The sequence below is a fragment of the Gigantopelta aegis genome, chromosome 13 (genome assembly GCF_016097555.1).
Source record: "Gigantopelta aegis isolate Gae_Host chromosome 13, Gae_host_genome, whole genome shotgun sequence".
NCBI classification, from domain to species: Eukaryota; Metazoa; Mollusca; class Gastropoda; order Neomphalida; family Peltospiridae; genus Gigantopelta; species Gigantopelta aegis.
Window position 1 is genome coordinate 31,612,816 of NC_054711.1, and position 23,090 is coordinate 31,635,905.

At 39.3% G+C, this 23,090-nt stretch overlaps 1 protein-coding gene across 1 annotated transcript in view; it reads right to left on the reverse strand.

Annotated features, from left to right (window-relative positions):
- Positions 1–2,448: 2,448 nt before the first annotated feature.
- Positions 2,449–23,090, reverse strand: part of LOC121387892 (oxysterol-binding protein-related protein 6-like) — a 119,138-nt gene continuing 98,496 nt past the window's right edge. Inside the window, exons 16-25 of the mRNA XM_041519123.1 lie at positions 22,575–22,750; positions 21,842–21,916; positions 18,171–18,308; positions 17,476–17,539; positions 16,150–16,228; positions 15,344–15,479; positions 13,117–13,261; positions 11,530–11,656; positions 8,446–8,556; positions 2,449–5,304 (exon numbers count right to left, since the gene is read on the reverse strand). Of these exons, the coding sequence (XP_041375057.1) occupies positions 5,199–5,304; positions 8,446–8,556; positions 11,530–11,656; positions 13,117–13,261; positions 15,344–15,479; positions 16,150–16,228; positions 17,476–17,539; positions 18,171–18,308; positions 21,842–21,916; positions 22,575–22,750 (1,157 nt within the window). The 3' untranslated portion in view covers positions 2,449–5,198. The remainder of the gene's footprint in view (positions 5,305–8,445; positions 8,557–11,529; positions 11,657–13,116; positions 13,262–15,343; positions 15,480–16,149; positions 16,229–17,475; positions 17,540–18,170; positions 18,309–21,841; positions 21,917–22,574; positions 22,751–23,090) is intronic.

A 23,090-nucleotide genomic window follows, 5' to 3' on the forward strand; every position in this document is an offset into this window, starting at 1 on the left:
TAATTTCATCAATACAGTGCACCAGTGCACCGACACTGTACATTTTCCATGTACACAATTTCACAAGTAATTTCATCAATACAGTGCACCAGTGCACCGACACTGTACATTTTCCATGTACACAATTTCACAAGTAATTTCATCAATACAGTGTACGGACACTGTACAGTTTCCATGTACACAATTTCACAAGTAATTTTATCAATACAGTGCACCAGTGCACTGACACTGTACATTTTCCATGTACACAATTTCACAAGTAATTTCATCAATACAGTGTACGGACACTGTACAGTTTCCATGTACACAATTTCACCTGTAATTTCATCAATACAATGTACGGACACTGTACAGTTTCCATGTACACAATTTGACAAGTAATTTCATCAATAGTGTACAGACACTGTACAGTTTCCATGTACACAATTTGACAAGTAATTTCATCAACAGTGTACACTGTACAGTTTCCATGTACCCAATTTGACAAGTAATTTCATCAACAGTGTACAGACACTGTACAGTTTCCAGTCTGTATTTTCGTGCACTAAATCATGCACAGGGGGCAGGGGGCAGGACGTAGCTCAGTGGTAAAGCGCTCGCTTAATGAGCCACCCGTCTGGGATCGATCCTCATCGTTGGGCCCCATTGGGCTATTTCTCGTTCCATCCAGTGCACCACGACTGGTATATTAAAGGCCGTGGTATGTTCTGTTCTGTCTGTGGGATGGTACATATAAAAGATACCTTCCTACTAATGGAAAAATATAGCGGATTTTCTCTCTAAAACAATATGTCAAAATTACCAATTACAAATTGTTTGACATCCAATAACTGATGATTAATAAATCAAAGTGCTCTAGTGGTGTTGTTAAACAAAAAGTCTTCAGAGGAAACCCACTACATTTTTCTTAATGCAGCAAGAGATCTTTTATATGTACTTTCCCACAGACAGGATAACACATACCACAGCCTTTGACCAGTTGTGGTGCACTGGATGGAATGAGAAAAAGAGACAGAGATAAAGAAAGGAAATTCAATGCTTAAATGCACACTCCAGTACCACCACTGGGCAGTACATACCATGGTCTTTTCACACACAGCTATGGATCGCTGGTTAAACTTTGATAAATATTAAGTTGTTGTAGAAAATAGGTGAAAACATCTATCAAAATACATACATAGATGCATTTGTAGAAATTCACATGAGAAATTGTGACCAGAAAGATGTTCATGGAAAGCAGACATAAAAAAGGTCAAGATAAAAAATTATTGTAAACCTTCTAGTGAGAAATCTAAAATACCTGAACACACTATTTACACACACACTAATGTCAATGACAGGACATTGTGGCAACGTCGATTTAGCTTTGTACTTAAAGGTTAACTGTATAATAAAATTAATAACTATAAGCTAAACAATTTAAATCTAATTTACTGTACACTTTGTATTAGCAATACGTTTAACAGGCAGGTTTTCTGGAATTGTTATAAAAATCAGTGACTTAAACATTTTACTAGCCAGGATTAAAAATTCACTAGCCCTACTTTAAGTAAATACAATTTTACTAATAGTAATAATTGGATATGTCACCTAAAGAAGGAGATGGAGCTTAAAAACCCCTAGACTTGGGGGGGGGGGGGGGGGGGGGAGAGGAAGGGGCAGGATAGTCACATTTACAAAATATACTTATATGCAACATTTGACACAAAATAATTCACTAGCCATCGGGCTTGGCAATATTAAGTTATTTACTAGCCCAACATTAAATATCACTAGCCATGGGAGTGGGGCTACCATAATCTATCTTAACATTGAATATCACTAGCCATGGGAGTGGGGCTACCATAATCTATCTTAACATTGAATATCACTAGCCATGGGAGTGGGGCTACCATAATCTATCTTAACATTGAATAACACTAGCCATGGGAGTGGGGCTACCATAATCTATCTTAACATTGAATAACACTAGCCATGGGAGTGGGGCTACCATAATCTATCTTAACATTGAATAACACTAGCCATGGGAGTGGGGCTACCATAATCTATCTTAACATTGAATATCACTAGCCATGGGAGTGGGGCTACCATAATCTATCTTAACATTGAATATCACTAGCCATGGGAGTGGGGCTACCATAATCTATCTTAACATTGAATAACACTAGCCATGGGAGTGGGGCTACCATAATCTATCTTAACATTGAATAACACTAGCCATGGGAGTGGGGCTACCATAATCTATCTTAACATTGAATAACACTAGCCATGGGAGTGGGGCTACCATAATCTATCTTAACATTGAATATCACTAGCCATGGGAGTGGGGCTACCATAATCTATCTTAACATTGAATAACACTAGCCATGGGAGTGGGGCTACCATAATCTATCTTAACATTGAATAACACTAGCCATGGGAGTGGGGCTACCATAATCTATCTTAACATTGAATAACACTAGCCATGGGAGTGGGGCTACCATAATCTATCTTAACATTGAATATCACTAGCCATGGGAGTGGGGCTACCATAATCTAGAAGCCCAGAACAAGTAAAAACGTTTATTCCTACTACCGCTAGCATGCAAGCATCACAAATTGTCTTACAAAATATCTATTCTGAACGTTCTAAAGTTTAATTAAAAACAGGGATGACATTCTTAATTCTTATTCATTATGTGATGGGATCATGTTCAGTATGCTATTACACAGCTGCCATTGGGGGAAATTCTCACAGATTACACCTTAAAATAAGTTTTTTTTTTGTTTTAACCTAAATGCAATTTTAATGCATGATTTTCAAGATTAAAAACAACAACATTAAATAGCCGTTATAATAAGAAGAAGAAGATGAAGAAGTTTATAGGAAAAAAATGAAAAGGTAATGACAAAAGCTATTTTGGTCGTAGCCCGTGCTTATAAAACTTAAAGTCTAGACTTTAATCAAGTCTAGTCTAGACTTTAATGTAATGCTATTTGAATGGCGTTGCCATGATGTTAAAGTCTGGACTTTATTAAAGTCTAGACTTCAAGGTTTATAAGCACGGGGCCTGGTTTCAGCTTTACTGTCTTTAAGTTTCTTATAAAGTTAACCTTTAATAAAAAGCATATAATGCCATGTACAGATTACGGTCAATGTTACAGTACAAAGAAATTACAATACATAGCCAAAATGTCCTTTCATCAACACTAATTACCCAACAATATATTGACTAATAATTAATTATGTTGTAAGAACATAAATATAACAGTTGTCATGATATGCTAATATGTATATATATATAAATATTGTAATTTTTAAACAAGTATTAGAAATAGAATAGAATAAACAGAATATGTATAATGCTTATCACATGTAAAACCTTGCCAACATCTGTAATGGGATTTTTTGTTTTTGTTGGTTGCCGTGACAACAAGAATCTCTACAAAATCTATGATATCACCATGACGATGGCAGTGAGGAACAGCTAAGGAAGAGCAAGGTGGGTGGGAGGTCTCTCCACCACAGTTACCTTGGCAACAACGAGAAATGTATGTAAGTGATGAGGGGCCATCTTTATACAGTTGCGCGTCCACGTGTGTGTATGCGATCGCGGACACGAATGCGGCTAAAATCCGACACAATGAAATAACATAGGATTGGCTAGCTCTGGACTGGCAGTAAACTTCGCCAAATTATTTATTAAACTTCAAAAATTACAGTAACCCAGTTATTTTCCAGCAAAATATCAATTATTTCATAAAATTATTTCGCCAAATTAAAATAAAATTAGCCGTTTGTGTTTTTTAAATTCGCAATTGATGAATTTGACAAATGCCAGAGCTAGTGGCTGTCTCCACCTGTCTGGTGTGGAGTGTCGTCCGGGTTACAGCTGCAGATAGCCTGGAGTAGTCAGTAGTCGCGCTCGTAATAATACGGACAAACAGTAAAATAATCATGTACATGTAGTTGGACCAGTGCTGTATATATACAGGTAGTATATATATTTGTTGTTAATAGCTACTGCCAAATTCATCTGTTATAGCAAGTTTTTAAATAGAACCCACTTTTGGCGTACTATCTAAAACGTAATGAATAGTCACACACTCCATTCTATTTATATGTTCGGCAATTTTATCTCATGATCCTTGTATATGGTATTAGAGAAAACAGACTTTTTACTGATGAAAGAACAAATGATGTAAATCACTTATCGAAATGTTTTTCATTTTAGGTATAATATGATATTGGACCAGGAAGTATTGTCTTTTCATTTGTTGGTGAATATGACGTCACTGGTTCGCGCATGTTCGTGAGCTTTAGAAAAATGATGCCATGCACGACTTTTGAAGAAGTTTGTTTTGTTTGACGACACCACTAGAGCACATTGATTTATTAATCATTGGCTATTTGGCAAATTTTGATATATAGTTTTAGACAGAAAACCCTATACATTTTTCGCAGGACTTTTGATGCGTGCGATTATTGATTACTCCACAATATCAATTTTTTTTGCCCCCGACCAGATCATGTAACGGTAGATACAGAAATGTGTCCACAAGCACACACTGTCAAGTGGATACATCGTATTGGTAACCACATGAACAGACACACACACAAAATATATCCGAATCCGAATCAGTGTCCACACCAACCAGCACAAGTTAAAAACTAAAAATTCCTTAATGATTGTAAGGTAAAGATAAAAAGATGCTATGTCAGTGGCTGCTCCTTACCATGGCAACGAGGAAGGAAAATTGTCACATCTGCAACACTGCAAAAATTTACAGATCGGAGAGTTTCTCTGGCAACAAGGATAACCGTCATGGATTTAATTCACAACCCAGCAATAACGCAACCATCTGTCAACAGTTGCCATGGCAATGACAATACGTGTCACAGACCTGTGACAGCAACATGAAAGCATCCCACAGTTTCCATGGCAACAAGGATAAAACTGTCACAGATATGTCACACAGCAATCCACGTTTCCATTAAACAAGAATAAAACTGTCACAGATACGTCACACAGCAATCCACGTTTCCATGGCAACAAAGATAAAACTGTCACAGATATGTCACACAGCAAAATCCACGTTTCCACGGCAACAAGGATAAGACTGTCACAGATATGTCACACAGCAATGGAAGGCATCACGGTCCTGTCTGGCAGTAACCATGGCAACAAGACTTGTTGCTCAGCAAAAAACATTTCATTTCACCAGAGTTTTACGAAGGACATCCGACTGAATCCGGGATCTTTGCGAGCCTCCCAGTATTGCTTTGTGAAGTCGTACACTTCCTTGTCATTCGTCATCGTCTTTCTGGAGAAATAAATAAATAAATATCATTATTATCCACATAGTTCAAGATATTCATGGACAACAACGAATGATGTCATTTTGGGAAGCGAAGTCTAAGCTTTGTGTAATTGCTTCTCAAAATGACGTCATTTCATCATCTCCTAGTTACATTTGAAACATTTTGACATGGTCCTAGCTTGTTCAGGCCCATAGCCAATGGGGGGGGGGGGGGGGGGGGGGGGTCAGGGGTGTCAGTCGACACCCCCCCACCAGTGGCTCTTTTTTTCCAATATGCCCCTGGACCCCCCCATGAGCCTCACCATAAGCCTAAACAACCCCCCCCACCCCCAACCCCCACCCCCTCAAAATCCTGGCTACGGGCCTGTGTTATAAAAATAATAATATGTATAATTGTTGATAATAAAGAAATTATTACACTTGCGTGTGAATCGTACTGATTTGACAAAACTCGTGTCAGGATTTATGTATTACCCTGGCTGTCGTTCTGGCAATACAAAAATCCTGACTCTCGTTTCGTAAAATCAGTACGACACACAAGCTGGTATAATAATCTCTAATTATCAGTCACAGTTAGCAGTGAGCAGTGAGTTAGAGATTAGCAACAGTCAAGCAGGAATAAAATAGAGATGGATGGCCAAACAAAAGGATGAAACACTAAATGGATGAATGGACAGATGGACGGACGGACGGACGGACAGAAGGAACACTCGTTGGATGGATGGATAAGCACTTTCTGACCAACATATACCACTTGTGTAGCACTAATTGGAATGAGAAAACCTCCCAGTTCTTATCATGCGCTTTAGAAATTATAAGAACAAGAGACTGGTTAAGAGTAACTTTACTTCTAATGATCTTACTAAAACCAGCGTGGCTCTGTCTTGTTACATCCGACTCATTGACACTGAAAGGTAGTGTATTCCTAGAAGTGTGAATTATAACAACTACGAGAGACTGGTTGAAGAGGACGCTAGCTCTAATGACCTTACTAAAACCAGCGTGGCTCTGTCTTGTTACATCCGACTCATTGACACTGAAAGGTAGTGTATTCCTAGAAGTGTGAATTATATCAACTACGAGAGACTGGTTGAAGAGGACGCTAGCTCTAATGACCTTACTAAAACCAGCGTGGCTCTGTCTTGTTACATCCGACTCATTGACACTGAAAGGTAGTGTATTCCTAGAAGTGTGACATATCAACTACGAGAGACTGGTTGAAGAGTAACTTTACTTCTAATGATCTTACTAAAACCAGCGTGGCTCCGTCTCGTTACATCCGACTCATTGACACTGAAAGGTAGTGTATTCCTAGAAGTGTGAATTATATCAACTACGAGAGACTGGTTGAAGAGGACGCTAGCTCTAATGATCTTACTAAAACCAGCGTGGCTCTGTCTTGTTACATCCGACTCATTGACACTGAAAGGTAGTGTATTCCTAGAAGTGTGAATTATATCAACTACGAGAGACTGGTTGAAGAGGACGCTAGCTCTAATGATCTTACTAAAACCAGCGTGGCTCTGTCTTGTTACATCCGACTCATTGACACTGAAAGGTAGTGTATTCCTAGAAGTGTGACTTATATCGACTACGAGAGACTGGTTGAAGAGGACGCTAGCTCTAATGACCTTACTAAAACCAGCGTGGCTCTGTCTTGTTACATCCGACTCACTGACACTAAAAGGTAGTGTATTCCTAGAAGTGTGAATTATATCAACTACAAGAGACTGGCTGAAGAGTAACTTTACTTCTAATGATCGTACTAAAACCAGCGTGGCTCTGTCTTGTTACATCCGACTCATTGACACTGAAAGGTAGTGTATTCCTAGAAGTGTGAATTATATCAACTACAAGAGACTGGTTGAAGAGTAACTTTACTTATAATGATCTTACTAAAACCAGCGTGGCTCTGTCTTGTTACATCCAAATCATTGACACTAAAAGGTAGTGTATTCCTAGAAGTGTAAATTATAACAATTACAAGAGACTGGTTGAAGAGGACGCTAGCTCTAATGACCTTACTAAAACCAGCGTGGCTCTAAAAGGTAGTGTATTCCTAGAGTTGTGAATTATAAGAACTAGAGAGTAACTTTGGCTCTTACGATCTTACTGAAACCAGTTTGGCTCTGTCTTGTTACATCCGACTCATTGACACTGAAAGGTAGTGTATTCCTAGAAGTGTGAATTATAACAATTACAAGAGACTGGTTGAAGAGTAACTTTACTTCTAATGATCGTACTAAAACCAGCGTGGTTCTGTCTTGTTACATCCAACTCACTGACACTGAAAGGTAGTGTATTCCTAGAAGTGTGAATTATATCAACTACAAGAGACTGATTAAGAGTAACTTTACTTCTAATGATCTTACTAAAACCAGCGTGGCTCTGTCTTGTTACATCCGACTCATTGACACTAAAAGGTAGTGTATTCCTAGAAGTGTGACATATCAACTACAAGGGACTGGTTGAAGAGTAACTTTATTTCTAATGATCGTACTAAAACCAGTGTGGCTCTGTCTTGTTACATCCGACTCATTGACACTGAAAGGTAGAGTATTCCTAGAAGTGTGACTTATATCGACTACGAGAGACTGGTTGAAGAGTAACTTTATTTCTAATGATCGTACTAAAACCAGCGTGGCTCTGTCTTGTTACATCCGACTCATTGACACTGAAAGGTAATGTATTCCTAGAAGTGTGAATTATAAGAACAAGAGACTGGTTAAGAGTAACTTTACTTCTAATGATCTTACTAAAACCAGCGTGGCTCTGTCTTGTTACATCCGACTCATTGACACTGAAAGGTAGAGTATTCCTAGAAGTGTGACTTATATCGACTACGAGAGACTGGTTGAAGAGTAACTTTATTTCTAATGATCTTACTAAAACCAGCGTGGCTCTGTCTTGTTACATCCGACTCATTGACACTGAAAGGTAGTGTATTCCTAGAAGTGTGACTTATATCGACTACGAGAGACTGGTTGAAGAGGACGCTAGCTCTAATGATCTTACTAAAACCAGTGTGGCTCTGTCTTGTTACATCCGACTCATTGACACTGAAAGGTAGTGTATTCCTAGAAGTGTGACTTATATCGACTACGAGAGACTGGTTGAAGAGGACGCCAGCTCTAATGATCTTACTTAAACCAGCGTGGCTCCGTTTCCCCGTCTTTCTTCCGCCGCTCTCGTTGATTGTATTCCAGACGCTGTTTCTCGGCCTCGGCTTCGGTTATACGACCTTCCTCCAGTAACCTGCAACACGAGGGAAACCTAGGTCACAGTCACTGGACTGGTTAAAGACAGGGCTAGCTCTGGGTAACAAAGTTAAAAGTTTAGTTTTGTTTAACAACACCACTAGAGCACACTGATTTATCAATCATCGCCTATTGGATGTCAAACATACGGTAATCTTGACATAAGTCTTAGAGAGGAAACCCACTATATTTTTCAATTAGTAACAAGGGATCTTTTATATGCACCATCCAATAAATAGGATAGTACATACCACGGCCTTTGATAAACCAGTCGTGGTGCAATAGTTGGCTAAAACAAAAAATAGCCTAATGGGCCCACCGATGGGGATCGATCCTAGACTGACCATGCATCAGGTGTGCACTTTACCATTGGGCTATGTCCCGACCCTCCAGGTAAGAACATTACACCAAACTGTCTAACAATCTTCAGGTAGCACTAGACCAAATAACTTCCGGCTGGGTCAAAGTTCGAGGTGCACCCAACTTTTGATAGAGAAGTGAACACCACAAGTCCTGTGATTGGTTATAAATGTGAGTGTGTTGGTTGTTAAAAATAATAGTTTCATCTGGGTAAAAAAAATATGCAATTTTATTTCATCTAGTACCAATGTGTCAAGTAGCCTTGTGCTTGAAACATGTATGGGGTACCTGTAAAAAAAAAGTACCCGAATTTTGTGCAGAACTAGGGTAGTCATAGACGCTACCCGTTATCTCAGAAACAAGCAGCTTGACCCCCAATTTTTTCTGATTCACTTTAAGGTTTAAAGTTGAGCAATATAAATTAAGATTGATTATCAGTAATAAATAGGATATTAAACTCCCTTCCATTTCGTATCATGTTTATGTCCCTCATGAGATAATGTTCATTGTCATTCGCTAAAGCTCATGACAACTGAAAATTATTTCACTCCTATAAATACAGACCAGGGCCCTTTTCCACGAAACGATCTTAGTGCTAAGATCACCTTAAGTGCATAAGGTAGTGCATACGGTGATCCCAGCACTAAGATCCCTTTTTTGAACAGGGCCAAGAACTATATCTAGCAAATACACCTACACTATATTAAACATGATTTTTTTTAGCTACCTTAAAACTACGGAAGTTTGTGACATCACTACAGAATATGCCATAGTTGCGTCACAGCTTACGAGGGTTTTACAATTTCATAGCACTAAAATAGCTTCGAAAATATGAGCCCTAATCAACTTTTTTTTATAAAGAGACACGACCATTACACTGTAAATAAACCTGATCATTAACATTTCTATAAATAGACACGACCATTACACAGTAAATAAACCTGATCATTAACATTTCTATAAATAGACACGACCATTTCACTGTAAATAAATCTGATCATTAACATTTCTATAAATAGACGACCATTAAACTGTAAATAAACCTGATCATTAACATTTCTATAAACAGACACAACCATTACACTGTAAATAAATCTGATCATTAACATTTCTATAAATAGACGACCATTACACTGTAAATAAACCTGATCATTAACATTTCTATAAATAGACACGACCATTACACTGTAAATAAACCTGATCATTAACATTTCTATAAATAGACACGACCATTTCACTGTAAATAAACCTGATCATTAACATTTCTATAAATAGACACAACCATTACACTGTAAATAAACCTGATCATTAACATTTCTATAAATAGACACAACCATTACACTGTAAATAAACCTGATCATTAACATTTCTATAAATAGACACAACCATTACACTGTAAATAAACCTGATCATTAACATTTCTATAAACAGACACAACCATTACACTGTAAATAAACCTGATCATTAACATTTCTATAAATAGACGACCATTAAACTGTAAATAAACCTTTAAACCTTCAAGTTAAACTACACTCTTAAATACATCTTTAAGTTAATACTACACTCTTAATACATCTTTAAGTTAACACTACACTCTTAACACATCTTTAAGTTAACACTACTCTCTCTAAAGATCTTTTCTAACAAAACATTTGATTTTGGTTTTCTTCGTTGCCATTAAACATATACCTTTTGCAATACATAACAAGAACTTTTTTCCATCTAATCCTGTTTGTATTCTGAATGGGGAAAAAGAAAGTGATCGCAGCCTGTGACAAACCCTATTTTTTAAACACTATGGCATATTTTTCACTATTAGACCCATTGTTGATAATTGAAACTGGACATTATTTAGATTTAATTGTTTAGGTTACTGATTTCCATATGTCCAAAGTGTTACTGGTCATCCTAGTGTTACTAACACCACGAAATGCATTTTTCATTTTTTTTTTAATGCACATGCGTCGAAGAACTAATGGTTATGGAGTAAAAAGTAAAGTTTGTTTTATTTAACGACGCCACTAGAGCACATTGATTTTTAATCTTATCATCGGCTATTGGATGTCAAACATATGGTCATTCTGACACTGTTTTTTAGAGGAAACCCGCTGTTGCCACATAGGCTACTCTTTTTTACAACAGGCAGCAAGGGATCTTTTATTTGCGCTTCCCACAGGCAGGATAGCACAAACCATGGCCTTTGTTGAACCAGTTATGGATCACTGGTCGGTGCAAGTGGTTTACACCTACCCATTGAGCCTTGCGGAGCACTCACTCAGGGTTTGGAGTCGGTATCTGGATTAAAAATCCCATGCCTCGACTGGGATCCAAACCCAGTACCTACCAGCCTGTAGACCGATGGCCTGCCACGACGCCACCGAGGCCGGTAGGTTATGGAGTAAAGTTTTAGTCTATTTTAAAGGGTTTTTCACCATTTCAACGTCACAGACTCTTATTTCACATTGTTGTAACATTATTCAAATGTGTTACAGGTTTGCAGATTAACTCAACTTAGTGTGCATTTATATGGGTTGAAACTAGGGTAAGCGCCTTTAAATAAATTTCAAAAACTTAAAAACTGATTTAAAAAATAAATCAATCTGTTTCTCACCTTTGATCGGGTCGGAACCGAGAGTCTGTCGGTGGTAAAAACTTAATCTGATCCTTGTCGAGTTCATTAAGCTCTATAGCAAACTGCGAAAACCCGTAATACAAATCACTGTCTTCTGGCATAGCACCTGTAACAATGAATGAATGAATGAATGAATGAATGAATGAATGAATGAATGAATGAATGAATGAATGTTTAAAGACACCTCAGCACAAAAATACACATCGGCTACTGGGTGTCAGCAAAGTGTATGGAAATATTATTTATAATGATTAAGTAAAACGATTTATATAATTATTTAAAACCACAGTATAAAGAGCTGTGGGGAAAAAGTACAACACAATACAAATATCAAGGTAAGTATATTTTAAAACTATGTATAGAAATCAAAGTGTTTTAAAAACTTAAAATTAATTCTGAGTGGAATTGAAAAGATTCCATAACATTTCTGTTGCCAAATATATCAAATCTCGTCAGCTTCAGATGATTACACTCCACCAAACTGTGGCGCACAGTCGGTGTACACTGACAATGTTTACACTGAGGAAGCACCTGTAACAAAGTTAAAGTTTGTTTTATTTAACGACGCCACTAGACACCTATTGAAACTTTTCTATGGTTACGACGCCACTAGACACCTATTGGAACTGTTCTATTTAACGACGCCACTAGACACCTATTGGAACTGTTCTATTTAACGACGCCACTAGTCACCTATTGGAACTGTTCTATTTAACGACGCCACTAGACACCTATTGGAACTGTTCTATGTAACGACGCCACTAGACACCTATTGGAACTGTTTTATTTAACGACGTCACTAGACACCTATTGGAACTGTTCTATGTAACGACGCCACTAGACACCTATTGGAACTGTTCTATGTAACGATGCCACTAGACACCTATTGGAACTGTTTTATTTAATGACGCCACTAGACACCTATTGGAACTGTTCTATGTAACGACACCAGTAGACACCTATTGGAACTGTTCTATGTAACGATGCCACTAGACACCTATTGGAACTGTTCTATGTAACGATGCCACTAGACACCTATTGGAACTGTTCTATGTAACGATGCCACTAGACACCTATTGGAACTGTTTTATTTAACGACACCACTAGACACCTATTGGAACTGTTTTATTTAACGACGCCACTAGACACCTACTGGAACTGTTCTATGTAACGACACCACTAGACACCTATTGGAACTGTTTTAATTAACGACGCCACTAGACACCTATTTGAACTGTTTTATTTAACGACGCCACTAGACACCTATTGGAACTGTTTTATTTAACGACGCTACTAGACACCTATTCCAACTGTTCATTACCATTACACTGTAAATAAACCTGATCATTAACATTTCTATAAACAGACACGACCATTACACTGTAAATAAACCTGATCATTAACATTTCTATAAACAGACACGACCATTACCTGTAAATACCCCAGCACCTGTCCATTATCCAGTATATAAAAACACCAGCACATTACTTTGTCTATAAACACCAGCACATTACCTTGTCTATAAACACCAGCACATTACCTTGTCTATAAACACCAGCACATTACCTTGTCTCCATATACAGCGAGCGGATGACGAGTGCCCACAGTAGAAAGCTTCGTTCCACTTGCCGAAGAGGTTGTGCACCACGTTGCCCTCCGGATTGAGAATCTCACCTTGAACCTCATAACGCTTCGACGACCAGTGACTCGCCTAACAAAGTTACAAAACAAGGGTTACAAAACAAGGATTACATAGCTTTTAAATTATATGAAAAACTATTATTATATATAATTTAGTCTGAAAAATCACTGATTTTTAAAACCTTAGTACAAATTAAACTACATCTATTTGGTGTGTTTATAGTAGTTATTTCGACATGAGAGAGAGAGACAGAGAGAAAGAGAGAGAGAGAGAGAGAGAGAGAGAGAGAGAGAGAGAGAGAGAGAAAGAGAGAGAGAGAGAGACGAGAGAAAGAGAGAAGAGAGAAAGAGAGACAAATGAGGCTGAGGCAAAATATGAGAGACAAGAAACTTACTGACATCACCAAGGCTACTCTTAATATAAACCAACAAGGGAGCTTCTATATGCACCTTCCCATGGACAGGACACTATCTACAATGGTCACTGCAATTTGGATGGGGCACTGGTTGGGATGGGAAAAAAGCCCATGTCCATAGAGAGCGATCACGCCAACTACCCACTGCACCGGAGACAGCACTCTACAACTGAGCCCCTATAACTTACTCTGGTTGGTTACCTGCCACTAAGACATGCTACCTTTGTAAACGTCAGCTTGAGACTATGCCACCGTTGGTTACCTGCCACTAAGACATGCTACCTTTGTAAACGTCAGCTTGAGACTATGTCGCCGTTGGTTACCTGCCACTAAGACATGCTACCTTTGTAAACGTCAGCTTGAGACTATGCCACCGTTGCTTACCTGCCACTAAGACATGCTACCTTTGTAAACGTCAGCTTGCAGACTATGCCGCCGTTGCTTACCTGCCACTAAGACATGCTACCTTTGTAAACGTCAGCTTGAGACTATGCCACCGTTGCTTACCTGCCACTAAGACATGCTACCTTTGTAAACGTCAGCTTGCAGACTATGCCGCCGTTGGTTACCTGCCACTAAGACATGCTACCTTTGTAAACGTCAGCTTGAGACTATACCACCGTTGGTTACCTGCCACTAAGACATGCTACCTTTGTAAACGTCAGCTTGAGACTATGCCGCCGTTGGTTACCTGCCACTAAGACATGCTACCTTTGTAAACGTCAGCTTGAGACTATGCCACCGTTGGTTACCTGCCACTAAGACATGCTACCTTTGTAAACGTCAGCTTGCAGACTATGTCGCCGTTGGTTACCTGCCACTAACACATGCTACCTTTGTAAACGTCAGCTTGCAGACTATGTCGCCGTTGGTTACCTGCCACTAAGACATGCTACCTTTGTAAACGTCAGCTTGCAGACTATGCCGCCGTTGGTTACCTGCCACTAAGACATGCTACCTTTGTAAACGTCAGCTTGCAGACTATGCCGCCGTTGGTTACCTGCCACTAAGACATGCTACCTTTGTAAACGTCAGCTTGCAGACTATGCCACCGTTGGTTACCTGCCACTAACACATGTTACCTTTGTAAACGTCAGCTTGCAGACTATGCCGCAGTTGGTTACCTGCCACTAACACATGCTACCTTTGTAAACGTCAGCTTGCAGACTATGCCGCAGTTGGTTACCTGCCACTAACACATGTTACCTTTGTAAACGTCAGCTTGCAGACTATGCCGCAGTTGGTTACCTGCCACTAACACATGTTACCTTTATAAAGGTAAGCTTGAAGACTATGCCACAGTTAGTTGCCTGCCACTATTAGGGTCAGTATTTTAGATATCTTACCTTTATAAAGGTAAGCTTGAAGACTATACCACAGTTAGTTGCCTGCCACTATTAAGGCCAGTATTTTAGATATCTTACCTTTATAAATGTAAGCTTGAAGACTATGCCACAGTTAGTTGCCTGCCACTATTAAGGCCAGTATTTTAGATATCTTACCTTTATAAAGGTAAGCTTGAAGACTATGCCACAGTTAGTTGCCTGCCACTATTAGGGTCAGTATTTTAGATATCTTACCTTTATAAAGGTAAGCTTGAAGACTATGCCACAGTTAGTTGCCTGCCACTATTAAGGCCAGTATTTTAGATATCTTACCTTTATAAAGGTAAGCTTGAAGACTATGCCACAGTTAGTTGCCTGCCACTATTAAGGCCAGTATTTTAGACATTTTACCTTTGTAAATGTAAGCTTGCAGACTATGCCACCGTTGGTTATGTACATCTCTCCGTACTGGTCGACCCAGCGCTGCCCTCCCAGCACGTTGTGAACACACGTGGTCACTTTGTTCCACTTGTAGTGGTCCTGGAACCTGCAACACACGAATTACAGAACAGATTAAAAAGGAAAGGTATATATTTTTAATAACACCTCAATACATTTTAAACCATGGCTATCTAGTGTCCAACATGGTTATTTTAACAATTTATCAATGGAATGAATTAGTGAACGAACGAACGAACGAACGAACGAACGAATGAAACGAACAATGTACTGTAAAACAGAAATGAGCCTTTTATATGCACTTTTCCACAGACAGGACAGTGCATACCATGGCATTTAACAAGCCAGATTTAGGGTACTGGATGGGAGTGTGAAAAAACCTGATTCCATTTCGGGCAATTGATTTAAAAACATCTAATTGGCCACTCTATGGTATGAATTGCCCATGAAGCCAAAAAGTCCAATGAAATTAGCACCACCGATGCTGACTGCTGCGAGTCATATGTTAAAGAATTATTCACACAGGGGCAGAGAGTGGTGGGAAGGCAAAACCCCATCAGACATAAACATACTACAACATCGATGTAATCATTTGTGAAACGGCGATAACAAAACCCCATCAGACATAAACGTACTACAACATCGATGTAATCATTTGTGAAACGGCGATAACAAAACCCCATCAGACATAAACGTACTACAACATCGATGTAATCATTTGTGAAACGGCCGTAACAAAACCCAGCAAATGAACTTACTTGGGCAAGCAAACGTTGACCGTTCCTAATGGCTGTATCTCCATGGATTTACCCCAGAATTTGGTTTTAACTCGGATATCTGGAAAAATAAACATGTTACATTTTTAGCCGAATAACTGACGAGAAAATACACAACTGATTTATCAAATGTGAATGAATGAATGAATGAATGAATGAATGAATGAATGAATGAATTATTGAATTATTGAATGAATGAATAATTGACTGAATGAATAAATGAATGAATGAATGAATGAATGAATGATTAAATGAATGAATGAATGGAATGGAATGGAATGGAATGAATGAAATCAAATCAAATGAATGAATGAATGAATGAATGAATGAATGAATGAATGAATTATTGAATGAATGAATGAATGAATGAATGAAATGAATGAAATGAATGAAATGAAATGAATGAATAAAATGAATGAATTATTGAATGAATGAATGAATGAATTATTGAATGAATGAATGAATGAATGAATGAATTAATTAATATGCTATTGGGTGTCAAACTAAGGTAACTGCAATACATGAAGTGATAAACAACATCAATATAAAAATTTAAGAGTTAAACATCAAAATCGAATAGTTTAAATTATGATACTGCCATCTTCAGATTTACAACATCTTCCTATGGATTCAAATATTATACGTAGGAGAAAAGGAAACCTGGGTATTTTAACATGATTCATAACAGCATTACGTGCCCATTCATCGGTTCACTTTTGACACAACGTACATAGAGAATAATGCATGAGTGTCCGTTTGATACCATTTATCTTACGAAATGTATCCAATAAGCGAAAGTGAGTTTGATACGTTTTTAAACAACAAGTTGTAAGATAAATGGTATCAAACGGACACGAATGTAGTATTCTATTTCTTACATACCTCGAAACAATGAAAATGTAAACAATATAACTAACTAAATTATGTTGTTACAGAATGTAGCATAACTGGGTCATGGCTTATGGATGCTTGGCTTTAAGCATATATACCACGTCATAACCAAATCACTACTATACTAACAGATCCATTTTCCTTAACAAAATAGAGCACTCTAAAACATTTGCCAACCATTCGGAAAATGAAACTGATGAAAAGCGAGCATTTTAATGTGGTGTAGCATTGTTATAATATAGCTAATTTTGAATTTGAATGACGTCAGTATTCCAATGACGTCACTTTACATTTCCTTACAATAACACTAAACTGGGTCATGACCTCTCAGAAACGATCTCCAACATACATTAATGTATTCGGTTTTGATACACAAAGGTACACAGGAGGAAAATAGTTTGAAATTATTCCACTTGCCTTGCCAGAAGGTAAAGTTTTTCGATTCACAGAAGCAGGCAGATATTGGAGGGTGATGGCTGACCTAAAACAAAAACACAAAGCATCACCAACAGACATATATAACAATTTTTTTTACATTTAATAGTTGTCTTCTTTCCATTAATAACCGAATGCATAATTCAGAACCTTTCTGAATGAAGGAAAGAAGGAAACTTTTTATTTAACAACGCACTCAACACATTTTATTTACGGTTATATCGCATCAGACATATGGTTAAGGACCACACAGATACTGAGGGAGGAAACCTGCTGTTGCCACTTCACGGACTACTCTTTTCGATTAGCAGCAAGGGATCTTTTATATGCACCATCCCACAGACAGGATAGCACATACCACGGCCTTTCTGAATGAATGCAGAACGTGACCAAACATTTCGAAAGTTTGTTTTGTTTAACACCACAACCACTGGGTACATGATTTATTAATGACACATTCATTCTTCTAACATTCATGTATAATCTTAGAGAGGAAAGCCGCAAACGTTTTTAAATTTAGCAATGAATGTTTATTTTTATCAAACTTCTTCCCTTTCTCCCGGGAAAGGAGATGTAACTTCAACCACTTTTTTCCAATTCTAAATTAAGGCCTAGATTATTAATTGTATGTAATACATAAACCTGAATGAGAATAGCCAGGTTGCTAGGTAACCCACCTGCTCGGAGACGAAGAGCCAGCCTCTGTCTTCTCGTACACACTCGTACGTCTCCCCTAGCAACGGGTTGAATGGCTTGTTCCCCGCGCGGTAGAACGAGCTTGCATAGCTACTCACAGCAAATGCTGCTATATAGGTCTGAAAACACAAATAAATAATATGTGCTTAAAAGTCAAAAAGTTAAAACACTAAGTAAAAATCAAAAGATGGGAAAACCGAAATAAATATTTACTTAAAAGTCAAAAATTAAACACTAAGTAAAAATCCCAAAATGGGAAAACAAATAAATATTTGCTAAAACGTTTGAAAGTTAAAGACTAAGTGAAAATCCCCAAATGGGAAAACAAATAAATATTTGCTAAAACGTTTTAAAGTTAAACACTGAAGCTACTGTCACACCTTGCCTGATAGTGTTAACGGACGTCCGACGGAGCGAAAGAAAATTATCTGGTGGTGAAAGTCGTCTCCATTGCTGCTGGAGGCCCTTCAAACGGAAGAACACCCAATATTTAGCGGAAAAAATGCACAATGACCGCACAATCACCGGACAAGTACAGGACAATTGCCGGCCACTGTAACAGACATTACCGTATGAGTAACGGACAAGATCCGGTCAAAACGAAAGCGGAATGCATGAGAAACTGACAAAACGTTCTTCGAACATATTTGTACAGGTCACGTGATGGACAAAACGGGTATAAATAGTCCGGTGAATTGAACACAGGGTGCACATATCATCAGGCTCCAGTTGGCTCAACACCTCTCTCCAACATGACCATGGGGAAGTCCGGGAAGGCTGGGAAGGGCAAGGCCAAGGCACGGAGGAAGGCTTCCCGGTCCCCCTCTCCTTCCTCCGACAGTGGGGCAGAACGGGCCAACACCCTAGAGGCAGTTGCAGTCGTAGACAAGAATGCACCTCCAGTCTCAAAAGCCCATGATGAGCCACAGGAAGAAGCCCTTTCTGAGCCTGAAGGGGTCCCTACAAGATAGTCTCTCCCACTCCTAGCCATTCATCAGTTTCATCACATAAATCAAAGTCAAAGAAGAAGCCCAAGAAGTCTTGCTGCCTACGAAATGAGCAGGAAGAAGGCCAAGTCCTGGAATGGGTTGTGGAGCATCCCTGCCTTTGGAATTCGAAGCACAAGGACTACAAAAACAAGGCCATGAAGGAACGCCTCTGGGAAGACATGGGCATAGATGTTGAGATTGGCATCTAGCAGGTCAATCTGTGCCTGGATCAGGGCCACTTGATACTGCAGGTGGAGTCTCACACGACACTCCATCATGAAGGTCTTGAGAGGGTGAGACGGAAGCCACATTATATACCTCGGATGATGTACATCGCTGTCCGTTTCGGACCCGGTGAAGACCCGTTACATGTACGGTACTTATACTGTACTTTTCCTGAAGTCGTCAGTTTTGTCCTGTGGGCCCTGTTACACATCCGTTATTCATCAGTTCCCATGCATTCCTTATCAGGTAATCGTCCGCTGAACATGCTGTACACCTCCAGTTCATCTGATGCATGTCAGGTAGTAGTCCGGCCGTGAGTCACGTCCACCGGACATCAACGAATGCGAACTGACAAGTACAGGACGAGGAACACACAACAACCTTGCCTGACATGGAACGCATTCGCCGAACGACAAACGGACAGGAAACGCATGTGAACGGAGAAGAACGGATTGAAAATTTTGCTCTCCGTCGGACGTCCGTTAACGCTATCCGGCACGGTGTGACAGTAGCTTAAGTAAAATGGGAAAACAGAAATAAATATTTTCTCAAAAGTTTAAAAGTTAAACACAAAATAAAAATCACAAAATGAAAAAACTAAAATAAATATTTGCTTAAAAGTCAAAAAGTTAAACACTAAGTAAACATCTCAAAATGGGAAAACTGAAATAAATATTTGCTTACACGTCAAAAACTGAAAATCCTAAAATGGGAAAATAGAAATAAAATTAGCTTAAAAGTCAAAAAGTTAAAATCCCCAAATGGGGTAAAGTTAAACACTTAAATGCTTTCATTATAATTATAAATCAATGTGCTCTAGTGGCGTCGTTGAATGGATCCACCGAGGTGGTTTGATCCTGCAACACAAGCACCTCAGGCGAGCACTCTACCGACTGAGCTAAATCCTTCCCCTTATAAAAAAAGGTACAGGTGAGGAAAAATAGCAAAATATTATTTAAGCATTTCTTTTTTCATAGCCAATGGTCACACGGGTGTGTTCAGCTCAAAGAGATATATATATATGAGGACTGGAATTTTGAACATGTAATTATGAAAAGAGTTGTCTTCAGGCAATTAATATACATGTACATGTATAGCCAAACTATTCATTCATCATGAAAGATAACAAACGGACAGCATTTAATTGAAAAACACTTTCCTTTTTCACTTATTATATATATTGTTTAGTCATGTTGACATCATTCTCAACAACCAAGTGTCCCACATATGCTCAGTGGCGTAGCGGGGGCGGGGCACAAAATTCTGGATTGGTGGAAGGGACTCGGGGAGTGCTAACGGTCCACTGGTTAGGGGGGCGCAATACTTGCCTTGCCCCGGGCGCTGGCAACCCATGCTACGCCAATGCATATGCTACATGTACAATTGAAATTCCATATGATGTCATTTTAAACATTGTTTGCTACATGAATGAGGTCATGCCTCATCGGTGCTCTTTTTCACAGACCTGGTCACATATTATTATGAGAAGTCGTTTCATTATTATGGGCTATGTGCGACCGCGATAAGTAGAATGTGTTGTGTATTTACCATTCTCTCATAAGGATCACGAGGACACTGTATTTACCATTCTCTCGTAAGGATCACGAGGACCTGTGTGTGACCACGATAAGTAGAATGTGCTGTGTATTTACCATTCTCTCGTAAGGATCACGAGGACCTGTGTGTGACAGCGATAAGTAGAATATGCTGTGTATTTACCATTCTCTCGTAAGGATCACGAGGACCTGTGTGTGACCACGCGTATTTACCATAAGTAGAATATAAGTCTGTGTATTTACCATTCTCTCGTAAGGATCACGAGGACCTGTGTGTGACCACAGCGATAATTCTCTCGTAGAATATGCTGTGTATTTACCATTCTCTCGTAAGGATCACGAGGACCTGTGTGTGACCACGATAAGTAGAATGTGTTGTGTATTTACCATTCTCTCGTAAGGATCATTAGGACCTGTGTGTGACCACGATAAGTAGAATGTGTTGTGTATTTACCATTCTCTCGTAAGGATCACGAGGACCTGTGTGTGACAGCGATAAGTAGAATGTGTTGTGTATTTACCATTCTCTCGTAAGGATCACGAGGACCTGTGTGTGACCACGATAAGTCGAATGTGTTATGTATTTACCATTCTCTCGTAAGGATCACGAGGACGTGGACCTGTGTTGTGACCGCGATACCTGTGTGTGACCGTGATAAGTAGAATGTGTTGTGTATTTACCATTCTCTCGTAAGGATCACAAGGACCTGTGTGTGACCGCGATAAGTAGAATGTGTTGTGTATTTACCATTCTCTCGTAAGGATCACGAGAACCTGTGTGTGACTGTGTTAAGTAGAATGTGTTGTGTATTTACCATTCTCTCGTAAGGATCACAAGAACCTGTGTGTGACTGTGTTAAGTAGAATGTGTTGTGTATTTACCATTCTCTCGTAAGGATCATCAAACTCCACAGCCTTGTCCAGCAATTCACTGTATTCAAGCTCCTCACAGAGTCTCTGTGAAAACAGAATACAATGAGAAAATATAACTGGATCACTAGCAGTAAAGTTATTTAGTGACTTAGAGAGATTCAGACAGAGAGAGACGGAGACAGAAACAGAGGAGACAGAGGAGAGACGGAGAGAAAGACATATATAGACAGATACAGAGTGAGAAATAGAGACAGACGCATAGAGACAGTAAGGGAGGAGGGAAAGGGAGGGAGAGGGAGGGAAAGGGAGGGAGGGAGAGGGAGAAAAGGTGACAGAGAGAGAGAGAGAGAGAGAGAGAGAGAGAGAGAGAGAGAGAGAGAGAGAGAGAGAGAGAGGGACAAAAAGAGGGGGAGGGACAAAAAGAGGGGGAGGAACAAAGGGAGGGAGGGAGAGAGGGGGAGGGACAGAGAGAGGGAGGTAGGGAAGAAAAGAAAGAAAGAAAGAAAGAAAGAAAAAAATGAAAGGAAAGAAAGAAAAAGGAAGGGAAAGAGAGAGGGAGAAAGGCAGGGAGGGGGAGACAGACAAAGGAAGGGATGAAGATATGGAAAAAGAGAAAGAGAGAGGAGGGAGGGAGAGACGGGGTTGACAGACAGACACAATGAAGAACTTTTAACAAGTTTTATAACAACAATATTTTTTATTTCTGAATTTGCCCCAAACCCCAGACCGTGTACCAACTGACCTGTAGGGTGCAGAGCGGTTCGTTGAGCGTGACAGGCATGGAGATCTTGGTGAGGTCCTTGCCGATGTTCTTGTACAACAGATTCCACAGACTGATGTCGCCCGTGTCGGGCCGCGGAGCCGGCAGCTTGGAGCGGCGTCCGGTCGGGTACACCGACGAAAACTCACCCACGGAAGCTGCGCACACAAAATAAAATATGTGCAAAGAAAATTATATTTAAAAAAAATAATCGTTTCTGGGACGAGGTTTTGTCTGACATGAGTCTGAATCAACGAAGTCCCAGAAATATTTTATAGTGCCATTAATCATGTAATTTTAGTACCTACCGGCCTCGGTGGCGTCGTGGTTAGGCCATCAGTCTACAGGCTGGTAGGTACTGGGTTCGGATTCCAGTCGAGGCATGGGATTTTTAATCCAGATACCGACTCCAAACCCTGAGTGAGTGCTCAGCAAGGCTCAATGGGTAGGTGTAAACCACTTGCACCGACCAGTGATCCATAACTGGTTCAACAAAAG